Source organism: Stylophora pistillata, chromosome 9 (genome assembly GCF_964205215.1).
Source record: "Stylophora pistillata chromosome 9, jaStyPist1.2, whole genome shotgun sequence".
Lineage (NCBI taxonomy): Eukaryota > Metazoa > Cnidaria > Anthozoa > Scleractinia > Pocilloporidae > Stylophora > Stylophora pistillata.
Genome location: NC_142527.1, coordinates 9,864,220 through 9,888,280, shown reverse-complemented (window position 1 = coordinate 9,888,280; position 24,061 = coordinate 9,864,220). Strand labels below are relative to the sequence as shown.

The 24,061-nt window shown below is 40.6% G+C and overlaps 1 protein-coding gene and 2 non-coding genes across 3 annotated transcripts; 1 reads left to right on the top strand and 2 right to left on the bottom strand.

Annotated features, from left to right (window-relative positions):
• The first annotated feature begins 4,168 nt into the window (after positions 1-4,168).
• Positions 4,169-16,115, top strand: LOC111333252 (uncharacterized). Its single transcript, XM_022938797.2, has 2 exons — positions 4,169-5,368; positions 11,064-16,115. Exons 1-2 carry the CDS (start codon positions 5,290-5,292, stop codon positions 15,395-15,397), a joined length of 4,413 nt encoding a protein of 1,470 aa, XP_022794532.2. The 5' UTR covers positions 4,169-5,289; the 3' UTR covers positions 15,398-16,115.
• A 550-nt stretch (positions 16,116-16,665) lies between these two features.
• On the bottom strand, positions 16,666-16,737 carry Trnap-agg (transfer RNA proline (anticodon AGG)). The gene has a single exon. It is a non-coding gene; the product is annotated as a tRNA-Pro (tRNA).
• A 1,243-nt stretch (positions 16,738-17,980) lies between these two features.
• On the bottom strand, positions 17,981-18,053 carry Trnav-uac (transfer RNA valine (anticodon UAC)). The gene has a single exon. It is a non-coding gene; the product is annotated as a tRNA-Val (tRNA).
• Between the last annotated feature and the right edge of the window lie 6,008 nt (positions 18,054-24,061).

Sequence of the window (24,061 nt, the reverse complement as noted above, 5' to 3'; positions counted from 1 at the left end):
GAGGATAAGCCAATATCGGAAATTAAAGGTTCCGAACAATTTATTCTCTTTGGCTTTCACTCCTTTAACATGTAAACAACCAACAGATGCAATATCGTTTTGGAATATTGTAAACTTGTTTTGTTGTCAATAATAATTAAAATGTGATACAGTATCCGTTTTGAGTAGCGAAAAAATTCACCAATATTGCTCTAAATTATTTTTAAATGTTAACTCGCTTAGGGGAATTCGCGCTTGGTGGTCGTCTCGATTCTTTTTTCTCTTAGTTGGCTCATGCTTAGAGCTTAATTTAAACGTCAAAGTCTTTTTATATTCATTGCCATTTCCTGCTCGTCATACGTGCTGTCTGAGTGCGGTTCCATAAATATCAGCATATTGGTTCTGGTTAATCACAAGTTCTTGACACTCCAATGTACAGAAACTTGTCAAAGATGGCAATGTTACAGCATAATGCTGCTTCGCCTTTTATTGAATTATGTTAGCATTCATCACTGGAAGTCTGGGAATTTGTACTAATTTCACTGCGTGCTCGACCTCGAGAAGCTCGTGAGATAATCTCTGTTCTAAGACACGACTTAAATTAATCGCATTCTATTTTTCTTCTCACCAGGACACCCGGCGAGGACTTCTTTCATATTTCGTAAGATCATCTACCTCCAAAGGTGACGGAACGATTTTTTGCTAACTCTTTTAGCTTAAACTTGAAATCAAAAGCAAGGGATGTTATTATTATTATTTCGTTTTCAGGTTCCTTGGTTTTAGTGTTTCTGCTTAGTTAAAATGCATTAAATGGAACTTACGGGGCACCGTGGGCCAAGGCAACCTGACCGTACACTATCATGACGCTCCAGCTCACGAACAACTCTAAGTCTTCACTTATATTAGGTAACCGGTACCCTTCAATAAATTCATTTAATTATAATGTTTTTAATCCTTTGAAAAAAATTCACGGTTTCGAGTACAACAAAGTGGATGTCAATAAAGAGCTCGACTCGAATGTTGTGAGTCTGAGACTGTGTGCTTCGCAAGGTTACCACTCAGTTCGTATGTTTTCATTTAGCTCGTGATTTGGTAAGAATTGCTACAGCAGAGCCACGATCTGAACCAAAGCATGTTACGTAATAGGTACGCGGCCAGGTTGCTAAGCAGTATGGAGTGCCCAGAACAAAAAGGCGCGGGTGAAAAGCGATAGTAGTGTGTTCACCAGCTTAAGCACGCCAGAAACCCGTCAAGTCTCTCCATTGATGTCCATGGGGCCGTTTTAAAGGCATTCTAACCGATACATGTTCATTCCTGTTCAACTCCGTTGTTAATTTATCGAAAAATTATCTTTAAACAAATATCAATATCCCGGATATTGACTGAAATAAAACGTTTGACAATATATACGATTTTATAAATTTGATCAACTTTTACCCGCCGCTTGAAATTCTCACCGAGGGATAGTTTTGAAGTAAAATAATATATATTTTCTTGTGCATATCAAAGCAGCTGTTTACAATCGAACTGCAGCTATTTACATTTAAAAATGTTCTGTTTATTTCAATAATTTGATTTGCAACTATCACCATCTACAACGCAGTTGAAGTTTTCTAAGTCAATATCAGCTCACTTCAACGACTTTAAGCCTCCCTGAAGTCGTGTAAATTAGTCAAAACATTCGTCCCGGTGATAGAATGAATCGAAATCGTTTTATCTTTTGACGTATTTAGTGTAAGTAGTTGTATTTTAGATGCTTTTTTGGCTAACCCTCTTCCTGCATGGCAACTTGATCCGCAAGAATTACTTTACAAAGAACATTCTATCTTTAGAAGATGTACCTCTGTCCATTTTTCTCAATATGAAGTCGCTGTATCTGAAATGCAGTTTATTACCTGCTTGAAATTTTTCTGAAGTCTTTGTATTTGCTTTCGGTAATGTTGGAAGCTCGTTCGATATCTGCGTGTCTTCCTTAGTCCTCGGAGAAATTTTCTGAAAATCACTGTCTGTTGTTTTCAACTTTATCAATGGAAGTTTCACAGTACCTCTTACAAACATGTCCGCGAATTTTTCCTGTTTCCTCTTGGAAGGCTTCGCATAAGGATCTCTACAAATAAGCGGGGTGTATTTGTGAATCTCAATGTTGGGTAGCCTCAGGCGACCGTTCCTTTTGTTGTACTTGTCGTAGTTGTATGGTACCTCGTGCACCGTTCCCAAATTGTCGGCGAAACAAACTTTAGCTTTGTGAAAACCTTTTTTCCTCCATGAAAGAGAACGCTTCTGACGAGATCTCGAATTCATCGTGCCGTCCTGAAGAGAGAAGAGTTGCGTGTCGCTTGCAATGTCTGGATACCGTCAATTTCCCTGCAAGTTTGTTGTCAGTTAAGTTCTGCCAAGCAACCAGGTTGCATCCATAGATTCCACTTCATTATTTGGGAAGAGCATCTGAAAAATACCACATCACAGCGTCATGTTCAATCCACGTTTACTTGAGATCAGTGTTGCCTTTTTCAAAATTTCTCCACCGTGATTTTTGAAAGTACTAACAGCGTAACAAGAAGTTGTTGATAATGTGTACAGATCCTTCGCCTCTATCACCTTGAACAACAGAGTTCATCAGAGATTCATTCACATTTTCAGAAATCAAAGTATTCCCTTGGGAAACGTAATTGTTTATATCGTCTTCACGAAGTAGATTGTAAATTTAAGACCACGTCGGCCTGAAGATCTGTAGCAAATGCTCTTGAAAAGTGTAAAACATCAATCAAAAACTAAAAGTTTCTTATTTCAGTTTCAATATATGTCCAAAGAATCATATCAGTTTCAGGAACATTTTTCTTGGCCGAGTGCTCGCTAAGCGACGATGAGGAGCAAGTGTAAGCATTGTGCAAAATAAAATGCAAATCATTTTTTTTATCAAAAAATGGTTATCAAGTTTAGCTATTGTTAGAGAACAAAGCACACGGGAAGAGAGCTCTAAAACGGAAGTTTTTTTAATCCTAGTGACAATAAAGTAATTTTTAACGTCCTCAGTTGACTAGGCATTTGTTAAATTTAGCGTTATGTAAACAACAGGCTCACTTTTTAAGAACCATGATCAAATTTGAAACTGCGATAGCAACCAGTTACTGTTTTCAAGAGAACAGTGGAAAGAAAATATTTGGTTGGTTTTGTTCTGACTTAATGCGTTAACTAGGTTAAAAAGGTTACAGCACGTAGAAATAACAGAAAAAGGTGTTCCTTTATGCAAGAAACCACGAATTGGCGCTGGGTGCACCTGCTATTTTGAAAATGGAATGGATAATTTTCCTTCATGTTTTAACGTCATAGACCTACAAAAAAGCTATGAATATGTTATGTAACTGCAGTATCCAAAGGTTAGTTTAATTTGTTAAAGCTATTCTGCGCTGTAATGTTTGCGGTAAAACATTATCTTGCTAGTCCAAAGGAAATAATTAGCCGTCATACTTCTTTCCACAGATAGAAGAAAAGTCGGCAAATATTTGTCTATATTTGTAACTGAATTCATCGTACAATTGCTGCGCGACAGGATGTTGCTGATTCACCGTATGTTCATTAATTGCGGCATAACTTTTTTGACCTAACCTCGTTCGGTAGTTGTATCTCAGAGTTTATATCTTGTAAACGGTTTGAATCCGGGGGGGGGGGGGGGGGACATGCTACCGTGTAGTCTGATTGTGCGTGTAAGGGTAGCAAGAAAAACACGAATAAATTAGTGGAATGAAAAGCGTTCGTTGATCTCTGTGGGATTTAGACTGCCGGTTTGAAAGATGAGCTTTCGTTCAAGAGTTTTACGCCGGCTTTCCGTGCTACCTAAGTGTAAGGAAAGACCGCAGATTGCCATATGTTGCTTAGAATGATTAGGTAAATTAAAATGTCTAGCGGCTGATAGTTTCGAAAGAAACTGTTTGGGGCTGCGTCGGGAGTAACGAAATAATTTGGATATATCAACAAAGTTGAAATGGTAAAAAGGCCACCGTAACGATTACAAAAGCTGACGTTTCGAGCGTTAGCCCCTCGTCGGAGCCCCTCGTTGGAGCCCCTCGTCGGAGCCCTTCGTCATTCGCTCCGACGAAGAGCTAACGCTCGAAACGTCAGCTTTTGAAATCGTTAGGGTGGCCAATTTACCATTTCAACTTTGTTGATATATCCAAATTAAAATGTCTAGCGACTGGTTTCAATGTGAAGGACTGTTGTCAGTAATAGTAAATCCTAAGGGTTTAACGGAGTAGGAAAACAATTCCCGAGGGTAAGTGTGTTGTGGCGATTTTCATCTCGTTGCAAGAGTTCGCAGCTACCTTCCATTAGTTTGGAGAAAGCAGTTTGAACGAAACGAGCAAATCCTTGCGGAAAATTTTTGCAGCATCGATAAGTGCCATCTATTAAGTACGTCTCAAACTACGTCAATAATGGCTTCTTTCACCTTTTTTTTTTTTTTCGCTTTTGTGTATGAGTGGACCAACAGAACCAATTTCCACGATTCTACGCATCGGTGGTAAAAGCGTATGTCGAAGAATATTCGGATTGACTCATCACCGACGGACAAATGACATGCTCAGTACGAGCGATACGTCGGGCGAGTGTCTTACTTTAATGGCGTAATAAACCGTTCATTGTTCAACAACCGGGCTGTACAACAGCATTGATGGATATTCGGGGAACGCCGGGGCATGTTAGCGAAAAGTAATATTCCATCGTCCGACTACCAAGGGCTGTCTACCAGCCTATCGACTGAGTGTCGATTGAGTGGCAACAGATTATCGAAAAATCTTTAGGTATTATATCAAACTTTCTGGAGTCTACGCAATTTCGCTAGCAAAAGCACCAAGCAGTCGGATTCGCCGTAGTTCGCTCATGCTTAGCTAATATAACTCATGATAATCAATTGATTCATTGTACTGAAACTTCATTTTCACTTTACAGTAGATGTTTAATTTGAAAAACAGGAAATATTGTTCAAAATGACTCATCCCTTTCACTGTTTTTTTCTTTTTTTTTTTTTTTTTTTTTTTTTTTTTTTTTTTCTGTACGAAAACCGGCTACCTTCGGGATAAATAATACGCAGTTCTTTCCCGCTAATTGAAATTAGGTTTTCCTTGATATCATTTGTGGATATCTACAGTAACAAATACGGAAGACAAAACTCTGGCACATGATAATAGTTTCATTTTCTAATCCTCAAAAAGGAATTTGACAAACCTCTGGACGAAATTTGCATCCTTTCATGTGCTTCGTTCATTTTAGTTTCGAACAGTTTTCGTCAATACTTATATACACCACACGGTTTAAATGTTTATGAAGAATGTGATGGCTAATCTTGTTCTATTTGTGGAGACATTCATCTTTTCCTTCCTATTTGCTTGTGGAGGTAACCTTTACATAGGAAACTATTTAACAGGGACTTATTAGCTACTTTGAAATTCATCTCGTGTTTCATATTTACGATTTTGTTCCATGTTTCATGAAAAATCGTTTAGACCAAGTCGACCCTTCAAACATCGAGTTACGAGTCTGCCTAAACACGACAAAAAGTGAAGAATCGAGGTTAATATTTTAATCCTTTAGTTAATGTCTACGTTTTCATCACTAGACATCCTGGTACAATAGTAATTCCAATAGTGTTTTCTTTGTTTAGAATAGACTTTCAGTAATTAGGAAGATTCGAAAAATTATATCCCTGTAAAGTGAAGAGAACGAGCAACGAATTCATTTTGCAGTGGACACATGTACCACTCTTTTCAATCTGAACGAAGCCCCAAATTTGCGAGGAACAGTTTATAATATAATATCTATTTTAAAACTCAAAGGAAAAATTTTCCCGAGAGGATAGGCGTTTCATTTCCTTTGTATACATCGTGATTTAATGACCCCATAATTTGAATTTAGTTCTTATTAACTGAGCAGGAGGTCTGTATGGGAGAATATTGACCGAGGTTGCCAATACAGACCTCACTGCGTTCGGTCAAGATTCTCCCATACAGACCGAACTAGCTCGGTTAATAAGATGTTTATTATATGGCTGTGTCTTATATACCAGTTTTTTATATTCTTTGTCCCTTTTTTTTCTAGACCGGTCTAGGAGGGTCTGGATGGGGGTGCCTCGAAAACACTAAACACTAAAATTTTCCGTCTATAACATCAAACAGTTAAATTTTAGGCTGTTTAACATCTAACACTAAAAAATTCACTGTAACACTAAATTTGATACAAATGTAAGCGCAAATGGCTTACAAAAGCGAAAGATACTAATCAAGACAAACGTGGACATTCGATATGGAATAATATCTATAATTAATTTACAGATTGTATCATTTTGATTACAATTTTGGGTTTGTTCATTGTTTATGTTTCTGTCGTGGAAAATTATGGGAGAATATTTCTCAGCATAAGGGTACATTATGCTCGACAATGAAAATTTTCCTCTGTCGTTATTTCACTTTCGCAATCTTTCATATAAAAGATTTGTTTAATCAATCATCATGCTCCTTTTACCTACCCTGAAATAGACTTTTGCGTCCTCGCTAGCCAATCCTCTCGTTTCTTAGCACATGTATCAGCAGCAAGCCAGCCTTTGAATCTGAACTCCCCTTGCCTTCCCGGGTCCAAGATAGCGCTATTTTCGGGTTTTCATTTAAATAACTCTGGATCAGAGAGTCATTCACAAGGTAGTGTATATGCGCATACCCGATCGTGCAAACTCTACAAGTCAAGGCGAAAATGAGCGCGAATGGCGCGACCAGACCTGGTGAGTGTTGTTGTGTGGGGGTAGGAGTCGTGATCGTCATCATCCATATCACTGCCTGAGTCGGTGTCGTATTCATCCTCTTGATCTGGCACTTCACCAACGGCAACTATTTCAACCGCGCTATCGTTCATAAACGTGATGCTGGGTACGTGCGAGTCCCCATCGTCATCTGTGACTTGCGGCATGATTTGTTCCATTCCGTCTTGACCTTCAACAGTTGAGTCGTCGTGGAACATTACTTTGGAACGAGGAGGTTAAGCGTAATACACTGCTGATGGGAGAGCTCCGGCTCTGTCTTTTGTGGTTTCACTCCGCACTGTTCTCTGCCTCACAGGACAATATTTGTCCACCAACTCCTTCATCGCTACTTCAATTGGAGGATCTATCCCTGCAGCTGTTAGAGGCTTCATCACTTCAACATCTGCCAACTCCATGCTAGATGTTGGAACTGGATAAAACGATTTGTCATGTCACAGGTGTAAAGTATTTGGCGCTCCACCTTATCGTTCTTTTTAATGATTCTTTTGCAATTGTGCCAAAGTCTCGAGCATACTGTAAAGCTGTGAAAGTCTCGTTTTTAAAGTGGGAGACTGCATGAAGGCTTTCCACTACAGTGGTCAGTAACGAACGGTCTTTAAGGTCTTTTGACATAAGTATAAGTCACCAAATATAACAGTTATTTTTATTAAGAACAACCTGGGTTTGAATAGCAAAACCTTAGCTTTTCCAGTGAATATTGCAATTTGAAATTTTTTTCCTGCACTTTATGAATTTGAAAGATCAGTTGTCTACTCACCATTGAGTTCACTATGGGTTTCGTCAGAAACAAGAAGTGGAACTTCTATTTCCCATTGATGTTGCGTAAGGATATGTAAATTCTTCGTTTTCCCATGGGCATACCTGGCCAGCCGGTACAGTTTCAACTCGAAATTTCCCATCCCCAATGAGGTGGCTATTTGCGAAATACCAAGAAATTGGATCAAATGCTTCTTTGCGTCCGTTATATTTCTTTGCTCTTTACCGATTGGAATTCTGCTTCGATGCCTTTCAAAAGCATTTTCCTCGCCAAATCTGTAAAAGTTGACTAATACTTCCACAACTCCCACCTATGCGGACGTGGCGACATTTTGTATACAGAAGTCTGCTAAAAACCGCTGACCACAAAATGTCTGAAGAACTTATGCGCATGAGCACAAAGTATGCATGCTGACCAGTTCGGTCAGTTCCGCGCAGGTTCTTCTCCTTTTGTTTCTAGTTTTGCACCCTTTATCATAAGAGCTAAGTTTGAAGAATCTTAGTCCTTTTTTCTAACATTATTGCCTTCTCTATGAAACTGTTATTGATCTTTAATGAGTGAAATCACTGTTCTAACACCCTTTAACACTTAACAGTTAAGTTTTTTAAAACACTAAACATTAAAATTTTACAAATTTTAACACTAAACATTAAAAAAAAAAAAACCAAATAATACTTAACACTAAACCCCATCCAGATCCTCGTCTAGATGCCGGTCTAGATGGGAAAATCTAGACCGCTTTCAATATTGATTTCAGCTAATCAAATTCGTGGATTCGGTTGTTCCCAGTCCTTGTGAGACACAGCCATATAATAATAAGAAGTAACGAGTAAAATCACGTTTTCTATACCTTGCCTTTACCGTGGAGGGGGACAGCGGGGCGGGAGAGGGAGGGAAGCGGGCGAACAAGGGGCGGGAAGCGGTATCTACATGAGGGCGGGAACCGGGAGCAGAAATAAATAAGGCGATAGTTTGTTGTTTATCACTGGGTATTACTCAGTCATAAACACTTATCTAGCAAGGTTTTTAAATTTCCAGTTAACATCTACCAATGCTTAAAAAACATTTTCGGAGGCAAGAAAACGAGTTTGTACCAGGGCTGGAAAAACAGCATTACTTCCGGTAAATTTGTGAATCCCTGCAAATTGATTACGTCATTAGTCATGAGATAGCATGGCATGCACAGTGTCTGGTAAGTTGTAGCTGTCGAAAATCTCCAACAAAGAAAGTGATTCAGGGTCATTCAGGTCAATTGTGACAAATGTCGTCAAAGACCATATTAATCGGTCTCAGTATTTTCCATTGTGGCCACGAAAAATCCGTTCACGGAAGACCTTCTTGGGAGCTCGCTCCCTATGACTGCACCTCCCAGATTACTGAAGGTTTTACCTCGTGGTGCAAACTTGTTTCAAAGGAATGCCGCTTCAGTGGGCGCACCGGAGAGTGCAGAGTGGCCCACTTTTCGACGTAGGGAACCCCAGCTAAGAAGACGGTCGCCTCATTAACTTTCATCAAGAACTTCCTCCATCGCCTCCGAACGCGATTAAGTAAATAATGTCCTCATCTGCTCGAAGTTGTTGATGTATGAACATTTCTTACACTCCTTAACGAGTATTTCAATAGTGAAATGCGACAGGTGACAGACACACCTACTGTGCTGGATTGTGCGATGTATTTCGTTGAGGCAGCAGATGAGGCCTTAAAGAGAATTGCTTGGCCTAGTTATATTTACTTCACTCGGGAGAAACAACACTATGAGCTACCATCAAAGTTTTCAATCAAGTACGAAGACTTACTTCCGGTGCCACGAGAGCCAACTAAGTTCCTGAATAAAGAGGACATCAAACGCCTCAACGATTGGAGAAATGAATTTGGACGAGGGGTCAGGCAACAGTCCGTGCGAAATTCTTTCACGAAAGACAAAGCTGGCACTCTCCCCTTCTACTGATATGTACATTTCAGTGGATGCACACGACAGCACCGAGGAACAAGCTCTTACATCAATACAGGAGCTTTTTAAGACTGTGAGTTCCATTCTAAAAAGAAGGCAGATACACCAGTGCATCCATCAGGTACTAACTATAGAAGCGATGTAGAGCCCGTACCCTTGCCTGGGTATGATCGCAAGACGTATCGGTCATCACATACTGGAATTTACGCAATCAAATGCAAATCCAACTTTTTCTCCATCTTCTTTTCACGTGCGATAGATGCAAATTATTTCTTTGGTACTACATTTGCCATAATAGATGAAAGCTGTTTTCGCTTCGAAACATCTAGCGAAGAAACAAAATGCAAGAAAAGTGATGTTATTTGTGAAATTGGTGGAGATTCGATACGATTATTCAACGGTCGTTTGGAGCTAACTGAAGAAAGATTTTGCCAGATCCTTTCAGACTGCCGAGGGGAATGTGATTTAGAAACAAATGAAACTTAAGAAAATCAAGAATGTTATCTTGACTCAGAGGAAGAGGAGGCTCTAACCAAAACTTGGAGTAGGAAGAGGTCAGTGCGGCCTCCCCGGCGCATGGAAAACTTTTTCTAACCGCAAAGGTTAAAAGACGATTTCAACCCATCGAACAAATCTGATAATCGGTTGAACAAGACTGTTCAATCATGCTTCACTAGCAATGAAACTGAATGCTCAAAATGCAAACGGTTCAACAATTGATGTACTAACTACGAATACTTAGTCCTAGTACGTCAAAAAGGGAAAGCAAGCACGAATACAGAAGAAGCAAACTCTAAACAATACGTCTACCTCTTGATTTTTTCATTTGATTTTGAATTGGCAATAGCAATTACATCACATAGTGAGCTGAGACTTTCGTCTCTATGACGAGATGTCAGAAGCGACGATCAAACAGTGATAACCCGGTTAGTGAAACTTAGTTTAGTAAGAAAACTGACCAGTAGTAGCTTTCATCGGGAACTAATGATCCCCAGCCAAAACAAAGGTCAGCCGAAATGAACAAGAATATTAACTTTTAGCTCTGTTTAAAAGTTAAACCCGGGTTTCTGATCCTCTTGATTAACTTGAAGACGGGAGCAACACAATGGAGGGCGGGAGTCGGGAGGCAAGGGGGCACACAAGTACGGGAGGCGAAAGAGCGTGGCACGGGAAGCGGGAGACTCCGACCCCCCTGTCCCCCCCCTACTTTACCACAAGTTCACCGATTTGCAGAAATGATATTTCTTTCGTTTCTTTGTTGTTGTTCTCGTTGTTGTTGATAAGATCTCTACGATTACCGAAAGTAATTTGATGAAAGTCTGTAATGAACGAAAATTCAGTTTATATTAAAACCGAAAATTACATCTATGGGTTATTCTTACATTCTAATCTTACATTAGATTAATTAAAATTCGTGTAACGATATCTGTCCTCCAATAACTTGTTTCCCTTTGAAAATGAGGGTATTTCTCTAGGAGTCGTGCCATCCCAAACAAATGTTGCAACTTTTGGGAATAAGAGATTTGAAATTCAGTCTTGTATCCCACATTAAAAAAATTTCTTATTCTTAGAGTCTCCAGCTAATACGTACCTCCAAGAAGTTTACGTCTCCACTTTTGGACGCGACTTTGTCAACTGTGGGTCCCAAGACGAACCATGCCGATCGATGAAGTTGGCCGTTCTCAGGGTGACCTGGGACGGAATGATACTTTTAAATGGGACTGGTACCGAAAAGTATCCATTCGATTGTGGGGACAGTGACACCGCTTTCAACATAAACAAAAGTGTAACAATTGAAGGCACATATTTTAAGCCTCGTGTATCCTGTTATTGCGGCATTAATTTCCAGGTTTACCCTAGCAAAGGGCAGTCATCGGGGATAAAGCTATCAGGAATAATCTTTGATGGAACACCTTTGACATTCAGTGACAGCTTGAACGTGAATATCATTAACTGTTTGTTTGAAAACGCCCCGACTGCGCTGACGGTTCAAGTTCAGGACAATAAGGCTTTTGAGTTGGAAATTCAATACTCGAAATTCCTTTACAATGAGGTATTCTGTATAAAGCTCTCGTTGTTAAGTACGGGTACCAATGGCACTTCCCTAGTCTCCATGAAAGTTACCGACACGCACTTCATGGGAAATGGATTACAAAAAAGAACCCTGAGTGAAAGTGGAGTAATCAAGGTAACGACCGAGGCGGAAGTAGAAGTTACATCCGCCCGAATCATTGCCTCCTTTCAGAATATAACATGTTCAAAGAACTATGGTTATTTCATAAATCTAAATGCTTCATCAGCCGTGACGGAGGAAACTTACAAAGACGTTCGCTTGCTCGACAACACCCAATCACTTTCGCAGAAAGTGGCCAGCAAATTTGGGGCAGATAGTCTTTATTACTCAGTTACAAGAGAAACTCGCATAAGGTTCATTAACTTACATTGCATCCAAAACTTTAACTTCCGATGTATAGCAATTCAGGCGAAGAAAGCTGACGTGGAAATTCGTAACTCCAAACTCGTTGGGCAGTATGGTAAACCTAGTCTGAAAAAAGGAGCCGGTTTGTTTCTGGTGGCAAACATTACTGCACTTTTAAACGTGTCAAATACCAATTTCACCTCGAATGGAGCCATCTTGGGTGGTTGTGTGTTTGCTAATGCTCCAAATGGAACTTTCATGGCAAAATTTACCGACGTTGAATTTAAACATTGTGAAGCCTCAAAGACTGGTTGTGCACTTGCAGCAGGAGAGCCACCTTTACAACGACAACATTATGCATCATGTCCGTCCAAGATGCATTTGACGATCAGTAATGCAAATATTGTTGGTTGTCATAGAAAGACAGTCCAAAAATGCATCATTGTCTATTTATGTTTGAAAAGTGGTGTGATTAAAATAACGGAGTCCCAGTGGAGAAATAACTTGCAAAAGAGTGGCAGCTCTTTGCACATAGCAAGGGAAATAGGACATGGTAAAACGGCCATAACTGTTTCGAGGTCTTCCTTTACGGATAATGAAGGAAGTTCGATTTCAATGGCAGCGCCGAATTCAATTGGGGGAAACGTCACCATTGTGGACACGTTGATTACGAACAATGCGACGAAACCAGGAACAGCTTTGTCAATAAGTCCCAAATACCTACTTAAACTTGTGAATGTATCGGTGGTGCATGCGCATTATGGACTGAAAATGATTATAAGACCTGATCCTAGACAAGAATTGTTCCCAGTCGATATCTCAATCTATAATTGTAGTTTTAAAAATAACATTTATGATATGCTTTTTAGTCTTCGTGACCCAAGCTCGGTGCGTCTCATGATTCAAAATACGGTCTTCACTAGCAAAGAATCCTGGAACAGAAGCTATGCCATACGCTTTCACATTCCACCTTTGGCAAAGCTGAATATTTCTAAGGCGGTTATCGGCCTAGACAACAATACTTTTGATAACAGGCCATCCACCAATTTTGCTCTTTTCTTCCATGGTAGTAAAACACTGTGGATAAAACGGTCCACCTTTAGAAACTGTGTCTGTCTCTATCGTGAAAAGTGGACAATGCCGCCAAGTAGTGCTTCAGCTAACTACTATTTCTATGAGACAGCAACTGGCGCATTATCAATCATCACAACCCCTGATACACCGCTAAAATCCGGATGTGTGCAACGGAATACCACAAACGATACTCACCCATTGTGGACGTACGGCTGTGACGTGGTAATTGAGAATACCATATTTCAAGATAATACGGGTATTATAGCAGGTGCAGTGTCAATCAACAACGGAAACACCACGTTTCAAAACTGTGTCTTCCGAGACAATTTTGGTATCGAACAAGCAGGTCATGTTTATTCTGCATATGGAACGGGTCAAGTGCTTTTCAAAGACTGCTTCTTTGTCAGAACAAAAGAAAGTTTGGAATTGAGAAATCGTACGTTTTCTAAAGCAATACTCTTATATTCTGAAAGTGGCGGGCCAATGAAATTGGAAAACACATCCATGACTTCATTTGTATCTACATGGAGTCCATATCCAGTGCTTCATATTTCTAGTGGAGGATTCTTTTCCATGGACAATAATACAAGCATTCAGTGCAACAGAGGAAGCCAGCTTTGGCTTGAAAATACTACTCATTATTCTTCATCTGAAAACTTTAAGAATTTTTGCAAACTCAATGTTACCTGCCTAAAATTTACGTGCTGGACTTGTGCTCCAGATCATTACAGCCTTGAGGGAGGACGTTCACGTGGTTTAGCTGTGGTCAAGATGAAGTGCTTTAAATGTCCATTTGGGGCCACTTGTAAAACTGGAATCATAACTGCGGACGATAATTTCTGGGGATATCAGAGTACCGAAAGCCTGCGTGAGCTCCAGTTTATTCCTTGTCCCAGCAGTTATTGTCAAAGTCCAGCTACTGGTTCTACAGAATACAACGAGTGTGTTGGAAACAGAACCAGTATCTTATGCGGTTCTTGCGCTCCAGGATTTGGTGAGACTCTTCTTTCTACCGATTGCCTGGCAAACGAAAAGTGCAGTAACAGCATGTTCTGGTTCCTAAAAATACTGGCAACAGCTAGCCTAGCTACATACCTTTTAACCAAACCACCAATTTTCAATTTTCTCAAAAACCAAATATTCTGGTTTAGAAAACAAGAACATGGGATGGTAAGGGAAGACTTAGGTGACGTCGGTGAGCAGCTGGACAGCGGTTATCTCAAAATTATCTTTTATTTCTATCAAGCTGCCGAGGTACTGACTGTTGGTTCCACCGACGGCTTGCTCCATAAAATAAGTTTCATATCTGTAATCGTAGCAGGTTTCAATTTCCGATTTCGGATATTTAAAGAAATAGCGGGATGTCCTTTTGTTGGCCTTACAGCAGTGACTAAGGAGTTGATGCAGTCTGGAACAGTTTTTGCCACCATGATAGAAGTTTTCATTATATATTGGTTACATGTTGGTTTCAACATTTTACGACGAAAGGCAGTCCCTTCTCCTCAACGATACATGGCGACAATCATAGAGATACTGCTGCTTGGATACGAACGTTTAGCAGAAACATCTTTGAAGCTTTTGCGATGCGTTCCTATTGGTTCTGTAAAGCGTCTCTACCTCGATGGAACTGTTACATGCTGGCAATGGTGGCAATATGCACTACTAGCATACGTTATAGTATTCGTCATGCCTTTCTTCTTCGTTCTTTACTTGGGTTCTTTTCAACTTCATCGAGGAGTGGTTTCGACAGGTGAATTCCTCGGAGCATGCATTATGCCACTGCCGTTCCTGATATACTGGTTCATAGGACTCAAACTGAGGGCGAACACCGAAGCAGCGTTAGTAAGAGGGAAGACTGTGAACGAACCTGTCTTGGAAGTACTACAAGGACCATTCCGCCCACCAAACGACGAAGATGATGGAACTCTATACTGGGAGAGTGTTTTGATTGGCCGCCGTTTAATACTCCTTGCTTGCCGTTCGTTTGTTGACGATGAAATGCTGTGTTTAGTACTCATGGCTACACTTTGCGTTTTCATCCTTCTCCACCATCTGTTCAAGAACCCTTACCACAACACCGTCACCAACAACACCGAAACAGTATCCCTCGTTGCATTAGTTATCATTTCGCTAATCAACATTCCGAAGGCCACTCTTATCTCGTTTAGCACAAGCCGCCATGGACCGAGCAAACGGTACTTAAAAGCCATGGAATGGATTGAGATCTCTGCTCTTGTTTTCTTCCCATTGTGGCTTTCCCTGTGTGTAGCTCTCGCCATCATCTCCCAACTCTGTCGTTTGATTGCACCTACAGCAATACGATTATATCGTTACATAAGACGTTCTCATGCAATGACCTGGAATACGATCGCAATCAGAAGTCCACTTCTGGATCCCGACAGTGATTCGTAACTTCGTGTAAAGCTCTTCATTTCACCATATGCTAGGTGCAGTGGAACGAATGAATTTATCCAAACTGTGGGAGGAAAATAATGCTCGTGTCGTTTTATTTTTACAACATCACTCTTGATAACTTTAAAACAGATACATGTTTCATAAATTTATCCATTTTTAAAATTCTTTACTCTGTTTTTTTATTTTTTGAATCTACAAAAGCATACAAGAAAAAAGAGGACGTTATCCTCTCTTTAATGAGATGAGTTTATAGTTGAGGCACTAGAATAGCGAGACCCGAATCAAGACAGTTTTAGACAAGAAATCGGAACGAAGATAGAAAAGTAAAAATCGTTGAGTCTCGTAACGTATTTTTTATGAATTCAACAATGAAATATGTTTATTTCAACCTGTCCTTCTTTTAAAGGACCGGTCACTGTTTGTCGTCTAGGGGTGGGGGGAGGAGGAAGAGGAAGGGTTCTAAGAGAATTTTGTCTGGGACACAAAAGAATTTAACTGATCCCCTCAAAGGCTTTGTAATATTCTTAATGACCTCCCTCCCCCTTCTTCTGTTATAGACGACTGATCCACCCTCCGTTCCCCCTTTAAAATCATGTGATCCCCAAAAGGTCTGCTTCCCCACCCTCGCCCTTAGTGATGGATGATGACTGATACACTAGCCCGCGCAAAGGAAAGTAAGATTCTTAATATGTTATTAAAATGGACAAAAGCCATAGGAATGTCGCCTCCCTTGATTGATAATGCACAAAACGTCGTATAAAGGACATCTCAAATTCCCGTGTTCAGCCATTCTCTATCTTTCAGAAGCATAATATGAATCTTCGATAGCAAATATAAGAGCTCTCAAAGAAAAAGAAAACGCAATGGATTAGGACCCCTGAAGAACAAGGAAACAAGTACATGCGTGTACATAAGTGTATCACATATATTATTATATCGCTGACAGTGCCCGTGGGCAACATGAAGCAAATACCGTTTTCTGATTGGCTACCCGAGAGGGCAAGATGGGCCCATCCTGCCCGCTTGAGATTACCTGCTTAGATCCCATGCGAGAATACCACTGCGTGGAGCGGAAGTACGAAGATCGTAGTTTTTTGGCAATGTCTTAGATAGAGTCGTTCTCGAACTTGGCCAATACTCAGCCATCTCGACCTCACACTTGGTCAATAATCTATTCGTAATGCAATCGCCATGAATTTTTCTAAGGAAGTTTGACTTCCCGGTTTGATAGCATCTAAAAAATTTTTCCAAAAGCATCGAAGATCGGGCCTGTCCGGGAGTCAAACCCAGGACCTCTCGCACCCTAAGCGAGAATCATGCCACTGGACCAACAGGCCGGACATGTCTGAATACTACGAGAAAAGGGTATGGTTACTATAAAAGCAGGTGGCAAATCACCTGTGCCATGACTCGTCATGGAGAATCATGCCACTAGACAAAAAGGCCAAACACATTGAAAGTGAAAAGGGTATTTTATTAATTGCTGTTATAAAAGCGGGTGGATAAACGCTTGTATCACGACTTTGACGTGGATAGGCTAGCGTAACTGGTTTTTTGATCAGAGTCGCATTTAGGAACATTTCTTACGTCTGATTGAGAGCTTCTTTAACTTAGGGACCTAACGTTAGGTACAAGCACACGAGTGGTGTCCAGTGAGACTTCAAAACAAGTTGTTAATCTAACAAACAATCAAAAATGGTCAGACAATTATGGTATTACTATGAGAGCCATTTAGCACCATTTGCATCACACAAGAAAAGGAATGATCGTGAGCCACTGTAATCACAAATGACCAAGTCCTGATGAAGAATTTCGCTTCTTGCTCTATCACTTCATTTTTCTGTTTCTACAACCTCACAAAAACATGACTACTACATATATCTTATTAACCAAGCGCGAAGGCCGTACTGGGAGAATATCGGCCCGAGGTCTTGACAGTACGGACCGAGCGCAGCGAGGTCCATACAAAAAAGACCGAGGGCCGATATTCTTCCAGTACGGTCCCGAGCAAGCTTGGTTAATCAGAGATTTATTACACGACTGAAATTCAAAGGGACACAAGTGCGGTATCATTCGGGACCATTCGGGACAGTGGCCGGTCCAATACTGAGAGAATATTGACCGGCAGTAGAGCATTTTGATTGGTTGAATTTAGTTATTGGCCCTCTGACTTCCCGAGTCGTGTAATAACTCAAGATTATAGATTAACCCTTAAACTCCCATGAGTGATCAAGACAGAGTTTCTCCTTACAATATCAATACAATATCAGGGAGACAAGTGAGGAGAATAAAGAAAAATAGCAGTCAGGTGATTATTGGTCGATCCAACACCAATTTCTCAAAACAAACATTATTAGGAATGTATGGCGGACAACAGGGAGAATTATTAGTGAGATCTTGGGAGTGAAATGGTTAAAGCAAATTGTGACAAGTGAGGATCTACAGAAATGAATAAACCAGGGGAGGGAATGGATAATAAACATCTGAAGGGTCAGAGCCAATGAGCCAATTTTTTTGTCGAAATAAAAGTAGATCATTGATTAGGACTCTCTTGCTTCAAGACAAGTTTTTCGAAAAAACTGTTTCTGGCAGGGCTCGAACCCGCGTCCTTCCGCGTGTAAAGCGGACGTGATAACCACTACACTACAGAAACCAGTGATATGTATTGAATTTATCTTTGCAACTATTTTTATATGACCTGCACCGTATCGTTCTCAGATCTACCGTGCCCAAGTTCGGAAAAAAGCCAAAATTGACGATCTTCGGAAGTCTTTTGAATTTGTCTACGTTTAAATCAGGGGATGCGCGTATTAACAAACGAGAAATTTAATTGAGGTGTTCCAGTTTGGTACTCTTAACAAGATACACAAGAGAAAGTGAGAGCTCTCCTCGGAAAAAAGCGCAAAAGTCGAGGGCTCTTGAAGAACAAGGACACGGAAATAAAATTAAATATAAAAAATAAGGTAATGCAGTCGCCAAAAGTCTTCTAAACGGAAGTAGTGTAGGTAGTCTGGATAAGCATTCCCGCGCGGCTTGGGTCCGAGTGTAATAAATGAATGAAAAATGTGCTCGGTCAAATTGGAACCGAGTGTTGAACGGAGTAGAGCCGAAGTGGTGAACGAAGTTGAGCCGAAGTGGTAGCCGAAGTGGTAGCCGAAGTGGTAGCCGAAGTTGAGCCGAAGTGAAGCCGAAGTTGTAGCCGAACTAATGCCGAAGTATTGAGCCGAATTTAGAGCCGAAATGGTAGCCGAATGATGACGAATGATGATGAGTTGAAAGGTGTGATCAGTCGTGTGAACAGTCAGTCAGGTCATCACCCTCTCACGGATTATAACGTAACGTAAACGTGATCGGCAGATGCCTTATAAGTGTAGTTATGAGTGAGTAGGTTCGGCTCCGAATTTCGGCATTAGTTCGGCTACAACTTCGGCTTCACTTCGGCTCAACTTCGGCTACCACTAAACATCATTTACACCAGTCAATAGAGACAATACACAAATAATATAGTCCATGAACCATTCATTAACATTTTTGTCAGTCTGTTTGCAATACAATAGCATTACTGGACGGCATTAGTATGAATAAGACAATTATTAATGCACTTGTACAAACAATTCAGTGCTTTTTTATATTCAATATGCAAGTAGCGATTTTCAACTGAACACCGATTTTGCCTGAATTTACATTCAGTAGAGTTCGTCCAGTGAATTCGCTTCGAAGAGACCGAACACTACTCTAACACAGAGAGAGTATCGTGAGAGGACTTGAGGAGGAAGATTATCTTGTGGTCGCGGACTCGCTCGGAGTGAACTGATCAACGGTAAGAGGCATTGTGGCGCGCTACATCAGAGAGGGCAGGATCCAGGTGAGATCACGAGGAGGTAGAAACAAGGTTCGCGTGGATGATAAGATGAGAGATTGCCTACAGGAAATCATCAATGAAAACTGTTTACTCACACTTGCTCGAATAAACTACCACTCAAACCCGAGATCCATGACTGCACCGTGGCAAGGACATCAGACGGGGTGCTCTTCTAAGTGAAAATTGCGAGGCCCCTTTCTGCTTCCTGCTGACAGAAACAGACTTGATTTGCAGAAACTTGACCGTGACCATGGCAATTCCGCCTATTAATGGACATGTGTTTTCTTCAGCAGCTGTTGGCGGAATGAATGCTGTGTGTTTCGATAACTTCTTGGCACAGGCGCGAAAAAAACTAGATGCCGATGAGGAGGGGATCTTTGTGTATGACGGAGCATCGGCCCATCGAAACCCGGTCATTCCCGCCCCAAGCACGGAGCTTATAACGCTTCCTCCCTTCGGTCGTTTCCTAAACATCGTGGAGCAGGCAATAAGCTGTTTGAAAGCGGCGTCAAGCTGACATCTCACATCCGGAAATTCAAAGATGCAAGGATAACGGAGATGAGGCCAGGGCTAGGGGAATCCCAGTGGGGGAGTTTCGAACACAGAAACTGCTCGAAGCTCTGCACAGAAACATCGACACTGCCTGTGGCTAAAAGTGCGCAGTCGTACCGCTTTATGCAGACCTATTGGCCAAAATGTTTGAACAGAGAGATTATTGGAGAGTAAAGTGAAATTCAAAACATAATTATTCTGGAATAGGTATATTTCAATTGAAATTCGATGTGTGAATATTGAAAATAAAAAAACCCTCGATTGTTTGTAAAAGCGCATAAATGATTGTCTTATTCATACTAATGCTGTCTAGGAATACTATTGAATTGCAAACAGTGTTGTTTCTTTATTGTCTCCATTGACTTTTAAGAAGGTGTAAATGACTTGAAGGTTACCGCAAATGAGAGTGTATTTTTCTCTTTTGTTTGATGAATGACGCATAAGAATGCCCAATTGATTGCTGGTTAAAATGCAAAATCGTTATTGAGTCTTGTTTACGCGCAAATGACGGTTTTCTGTCTTTAATGATTGTATTTTCACACAATTGCTCGCCTTTTAACGCAAATGAATGCGTATTTTCTCGTGCTGAACAGCAAAAGGTGTACTAACCGGGCCCGTCGGGGAGTCGTACTCTGCGTTTAAATCAAAGGATGCGAGTATTAACAACCGAGAAATTGAATTAACGTTGTGTTCCAAGTTTGGTAGTTTTAATAGATACACAAGAGAAAATGATAGCTCTCTTCGGAAAAAAAAACCCAAAAGTCAAGAACTCTTCTAACCGCCTCCCGGTTAGCTCAATGGATAGAGCGCTGGACTGTTGTGCGGGAGGTCGAGGGTTCGAGCCCCGGCCGGACCAACACTCAAGGTCTTAAAATAACTGAGAAGAATATGCTTCCTTTCTGTAACATCAAGAAATGGTTAGATATTCTAGTCTTCTCGGATAGGGACGAATAAATGGAGGTCCCGTCTCCTGCAAGGTTAGGGGTAGGAGACGTTAATTTCCCACGCACGAGTATACTGTGTGATGGATGTCCTCCCCTGGGGTGGGTTGGGTGGGTGCTTATAGGGCCGTTCTGAAAACCACTTCTGTGAGAACGCACCCTGTCTAAAGATTATTATCTATCTTATCTATCTATCTAAAATATAAAACATAAGGTAATGTAGTCGCCAAAAGTTTCCCTAACGGAAGTTTGACTTGCCGGTTTGTTACTGACTTGTGGAAAGTTTTTCCAAAAGTACAACAAACCAAATATGACTTGATTTCTAACGCGTAGCATATGAGCGCCAAAGTCATCTAACAAATAAGTCAGACCACGCCTCTACCATCAATCTCACCAATGAAACAAGGTTCTCCGTTAGGAGTTAGGGTGCGTACATCACATAACTGACTGACCTGTAATGACGCAGAGCCTATAAAACATGCAAAATAGAGTGTTCCAGCAATCAAAACTCCGTCAAGAATACAATCAACAACTCATAACTAAACAAGAATTGCCGGCCACAGCAAAAAATCTCATCATAACACTCCTAGGACTTCTAGTATTTACTTTTTACCTAAAATTCACAAACCTAACAACCCGGGTCGGCCCATTGTCTCGGCTTGCAGTTGCCCTACCGAACTTATCTTCAGCTATCTAGACAAAATTATGGCTCCCATCGTCAAAACTTTACCATCATATATTAAAGACAGCAAACACGCTCTTCAAATTTTTCGAGACTTTAATTTCCTTGGCCAAAACAAACTTCTTTTCACCATGGATATTATGTCTCTTTACATTGTCATTCCTAATGACCAAGGCCGTCTGGCCCTTAAACATTTTTTTGATCAACGTACTGTTAAGGAACCTAAAACTGAAACACTACTACGCTTAGCCGAAATAGTGCTCAATTGTTTTTCATTCGGAAACAACTTCTTCAAACAAACCAATGCTGTAGCGATGGGCACCAAAATGGAACCTGGCTATGCCAAACTTTTTGTAGGTTTTGTCGAACATCAATTTTTCAGCCAATACAACGGGTCCAAACCTGAACTCTACGGTCGCTACATCGACGACTGTATCTGTGCTACCTCATCTACCAGAGAGGAGCTCACTCAATTCATAAACGCAGTCAATTCTTCTCACCCGGCTCTGAAATATACTTGCGAAATTTCTGACAATTCTTTATCCATTTTAGACATGAAAGTTTCAATTGAAGGTAACGGTTTATGCACTACTCCGTATCAAGAAAAGCTGATCAAATTCAAAGACAATACCCTTTGTTTAGTGTCTCAAATATGGCCATAAGAGGATATTTTGAAAAAATAGCTTTAGAGCCAAACAATGACTTATTAATTCACGAGGGAAATCCAAACTCGCTACCATTACAATAGCGAAATTTACGAGGTAAATTCGAACATAGCCGATTACTGCACAAGCGCGAAATTTGAATATTTGGCGAAGGCGCGTTTATGTCAAATCTTACCCTGGGGAGGAGGAGGGAGTTACTTTTCGTTCAAGGTCACTTGCTACTCAGGGAGGGTTGGTCAAGACACAGAATGACGCAACTGAGAGACTGTCAAAGAGTGGTGAAACCAAATGAAATTTGAATAAGTGTGAATGGTCACGAATGAAACTTGTTTGAATTAAACTCATTCCGTGAAACTGACCGGCAGCCCGGTTCCACATCTCACAATGTTAAGCCGCAGCAACGAGAGCGATTTTTTGCTTGCGATGGTGATGCAATTTTTTCTAAATTTGTCGCGTCGCCAGCGCGCAGTGCAAATCAGCCGTGTAGCCACCCTCGCTCAACTGCTGCGATGGCGACAGCTACTACATCGCTGAAAAAATCGCGAGAAGTTCAATGAGTTGAACTTTTCGAGACAATATCACAGACTTTGTCACCCGTGTAGCCGTATTGACGAAGTTTTTCATCCTCTGGGAAAAAGAACAAACAAAAAACAAAAACCGAGATTAATTTTGAAGTCTTTGAGAGATGAATAACTGAATGCCACTGAAGGTTTTACGTGCCATGAAGATGGCATCTGATTTTCCAGACGGCAAGATTTGTCTTCACTCTCCTGATCTCAAACGACATTTTCCACCGACAATCTTTATTACTATAAAGATTGTCACCCAGAAGTCAGCGACATATCCTGGACTTTTATTGAGACACTGGCGCTAAATTTAAAAGGTAATTAGAAAAGGATTGTCAAACAATAAAGGAAAAGGGCTGAAAATGTCGAGGAAGGCTTACGTTCTATTCGTTTACGGATAAACTACTTTTCAAATGCTACTTTTACCATAAGGCTTTTAGAGAAGAAAGTTTAATTGAACAGTGTATCATTCTCACTTTGCTCTTGCGCTTTCAGAAGAGGTGGCAAATTTGCCTTGAAAATGTTAGCATTCTGCTTGTATAAGAAGTCGATCTCAGCGCACTTTCAGGCGTAATTTATCTTCATTCAATTGCTAGATTTCTCTTTTACCATACGGTTATTTTTATTTGACATTCTAGAAAGCATTATAGGAATTTTCAAGGAATTTCAAACTTTGGAAGTAGTCGCAAAACGCGAGTTTTGTCCTTGGAGTCTCCCACGAGAATACAAGTGACCTATTTTAAACTTCCCGCGAGAATATCAATAGATGCTAAGCTCCGCCTCCGCAAACAATCGCGCACACGCCGCCTAATTAGTATTGAAATTGAGGCGGTAACTTGACAATGCTTAAAAAACTATAAAAGCTTTTAAGATATGATCCGTGCAAATATATTCAACAATCGTTCTCGAATGCATGTCGGAACATGGGTGCACGTTACTCGCATTTACTCTCATCGATGTTAAAATAAGCCAACACATTGGTTTCGACGACGAAGAATTTTGAAAGGGAACTAAAAGAGAAACCATCTAATTACACGTGGCCGCTTCATAAGAAACGATTAAAACAATAGATGGTTATTTTCTCACCTCCCTGCTAAGAATGATCTATTGACGAGTCTAAAGCGATCTACTAAAAGCAATCGCTTTGTTTAAGTTATCCATGAATGAACACAAGACACAAAATAATGGTAACTACAGAAACGTCCGGGTGTAGTGACGACTGATACTCACTTAGTAATGTTGTCGAAAGTTAAGGTCAAGTCCGTCAGCGATGGGAGTTTTCTAACTCATTTTCAACACAATCGAGAACAGAGTTGTACACTGGCACAAACACAGCCATCCCTTAGAGAGGTTTATGAGGCCGAAATAAGGCGTCTACGAAAAGAGAACAACA

Excerpts from the sequence above, each read along its gene's own strand:
- LOC111333252 (XM_022938797.2), top strand. The coding sequence starts at position 5,290 with ATGTTTATGAAGAATGTGATGGCTAATCTTGTTCTATTTGTGGAGACA. Across the intron at positions 5,369-11,063 it reads CTTCCTATTTGCTTGTGGAG|AGTCTCCAGCTAATACGTAC; the intron begins GTAACCTTTACA and ends TCTTATTCTTAG.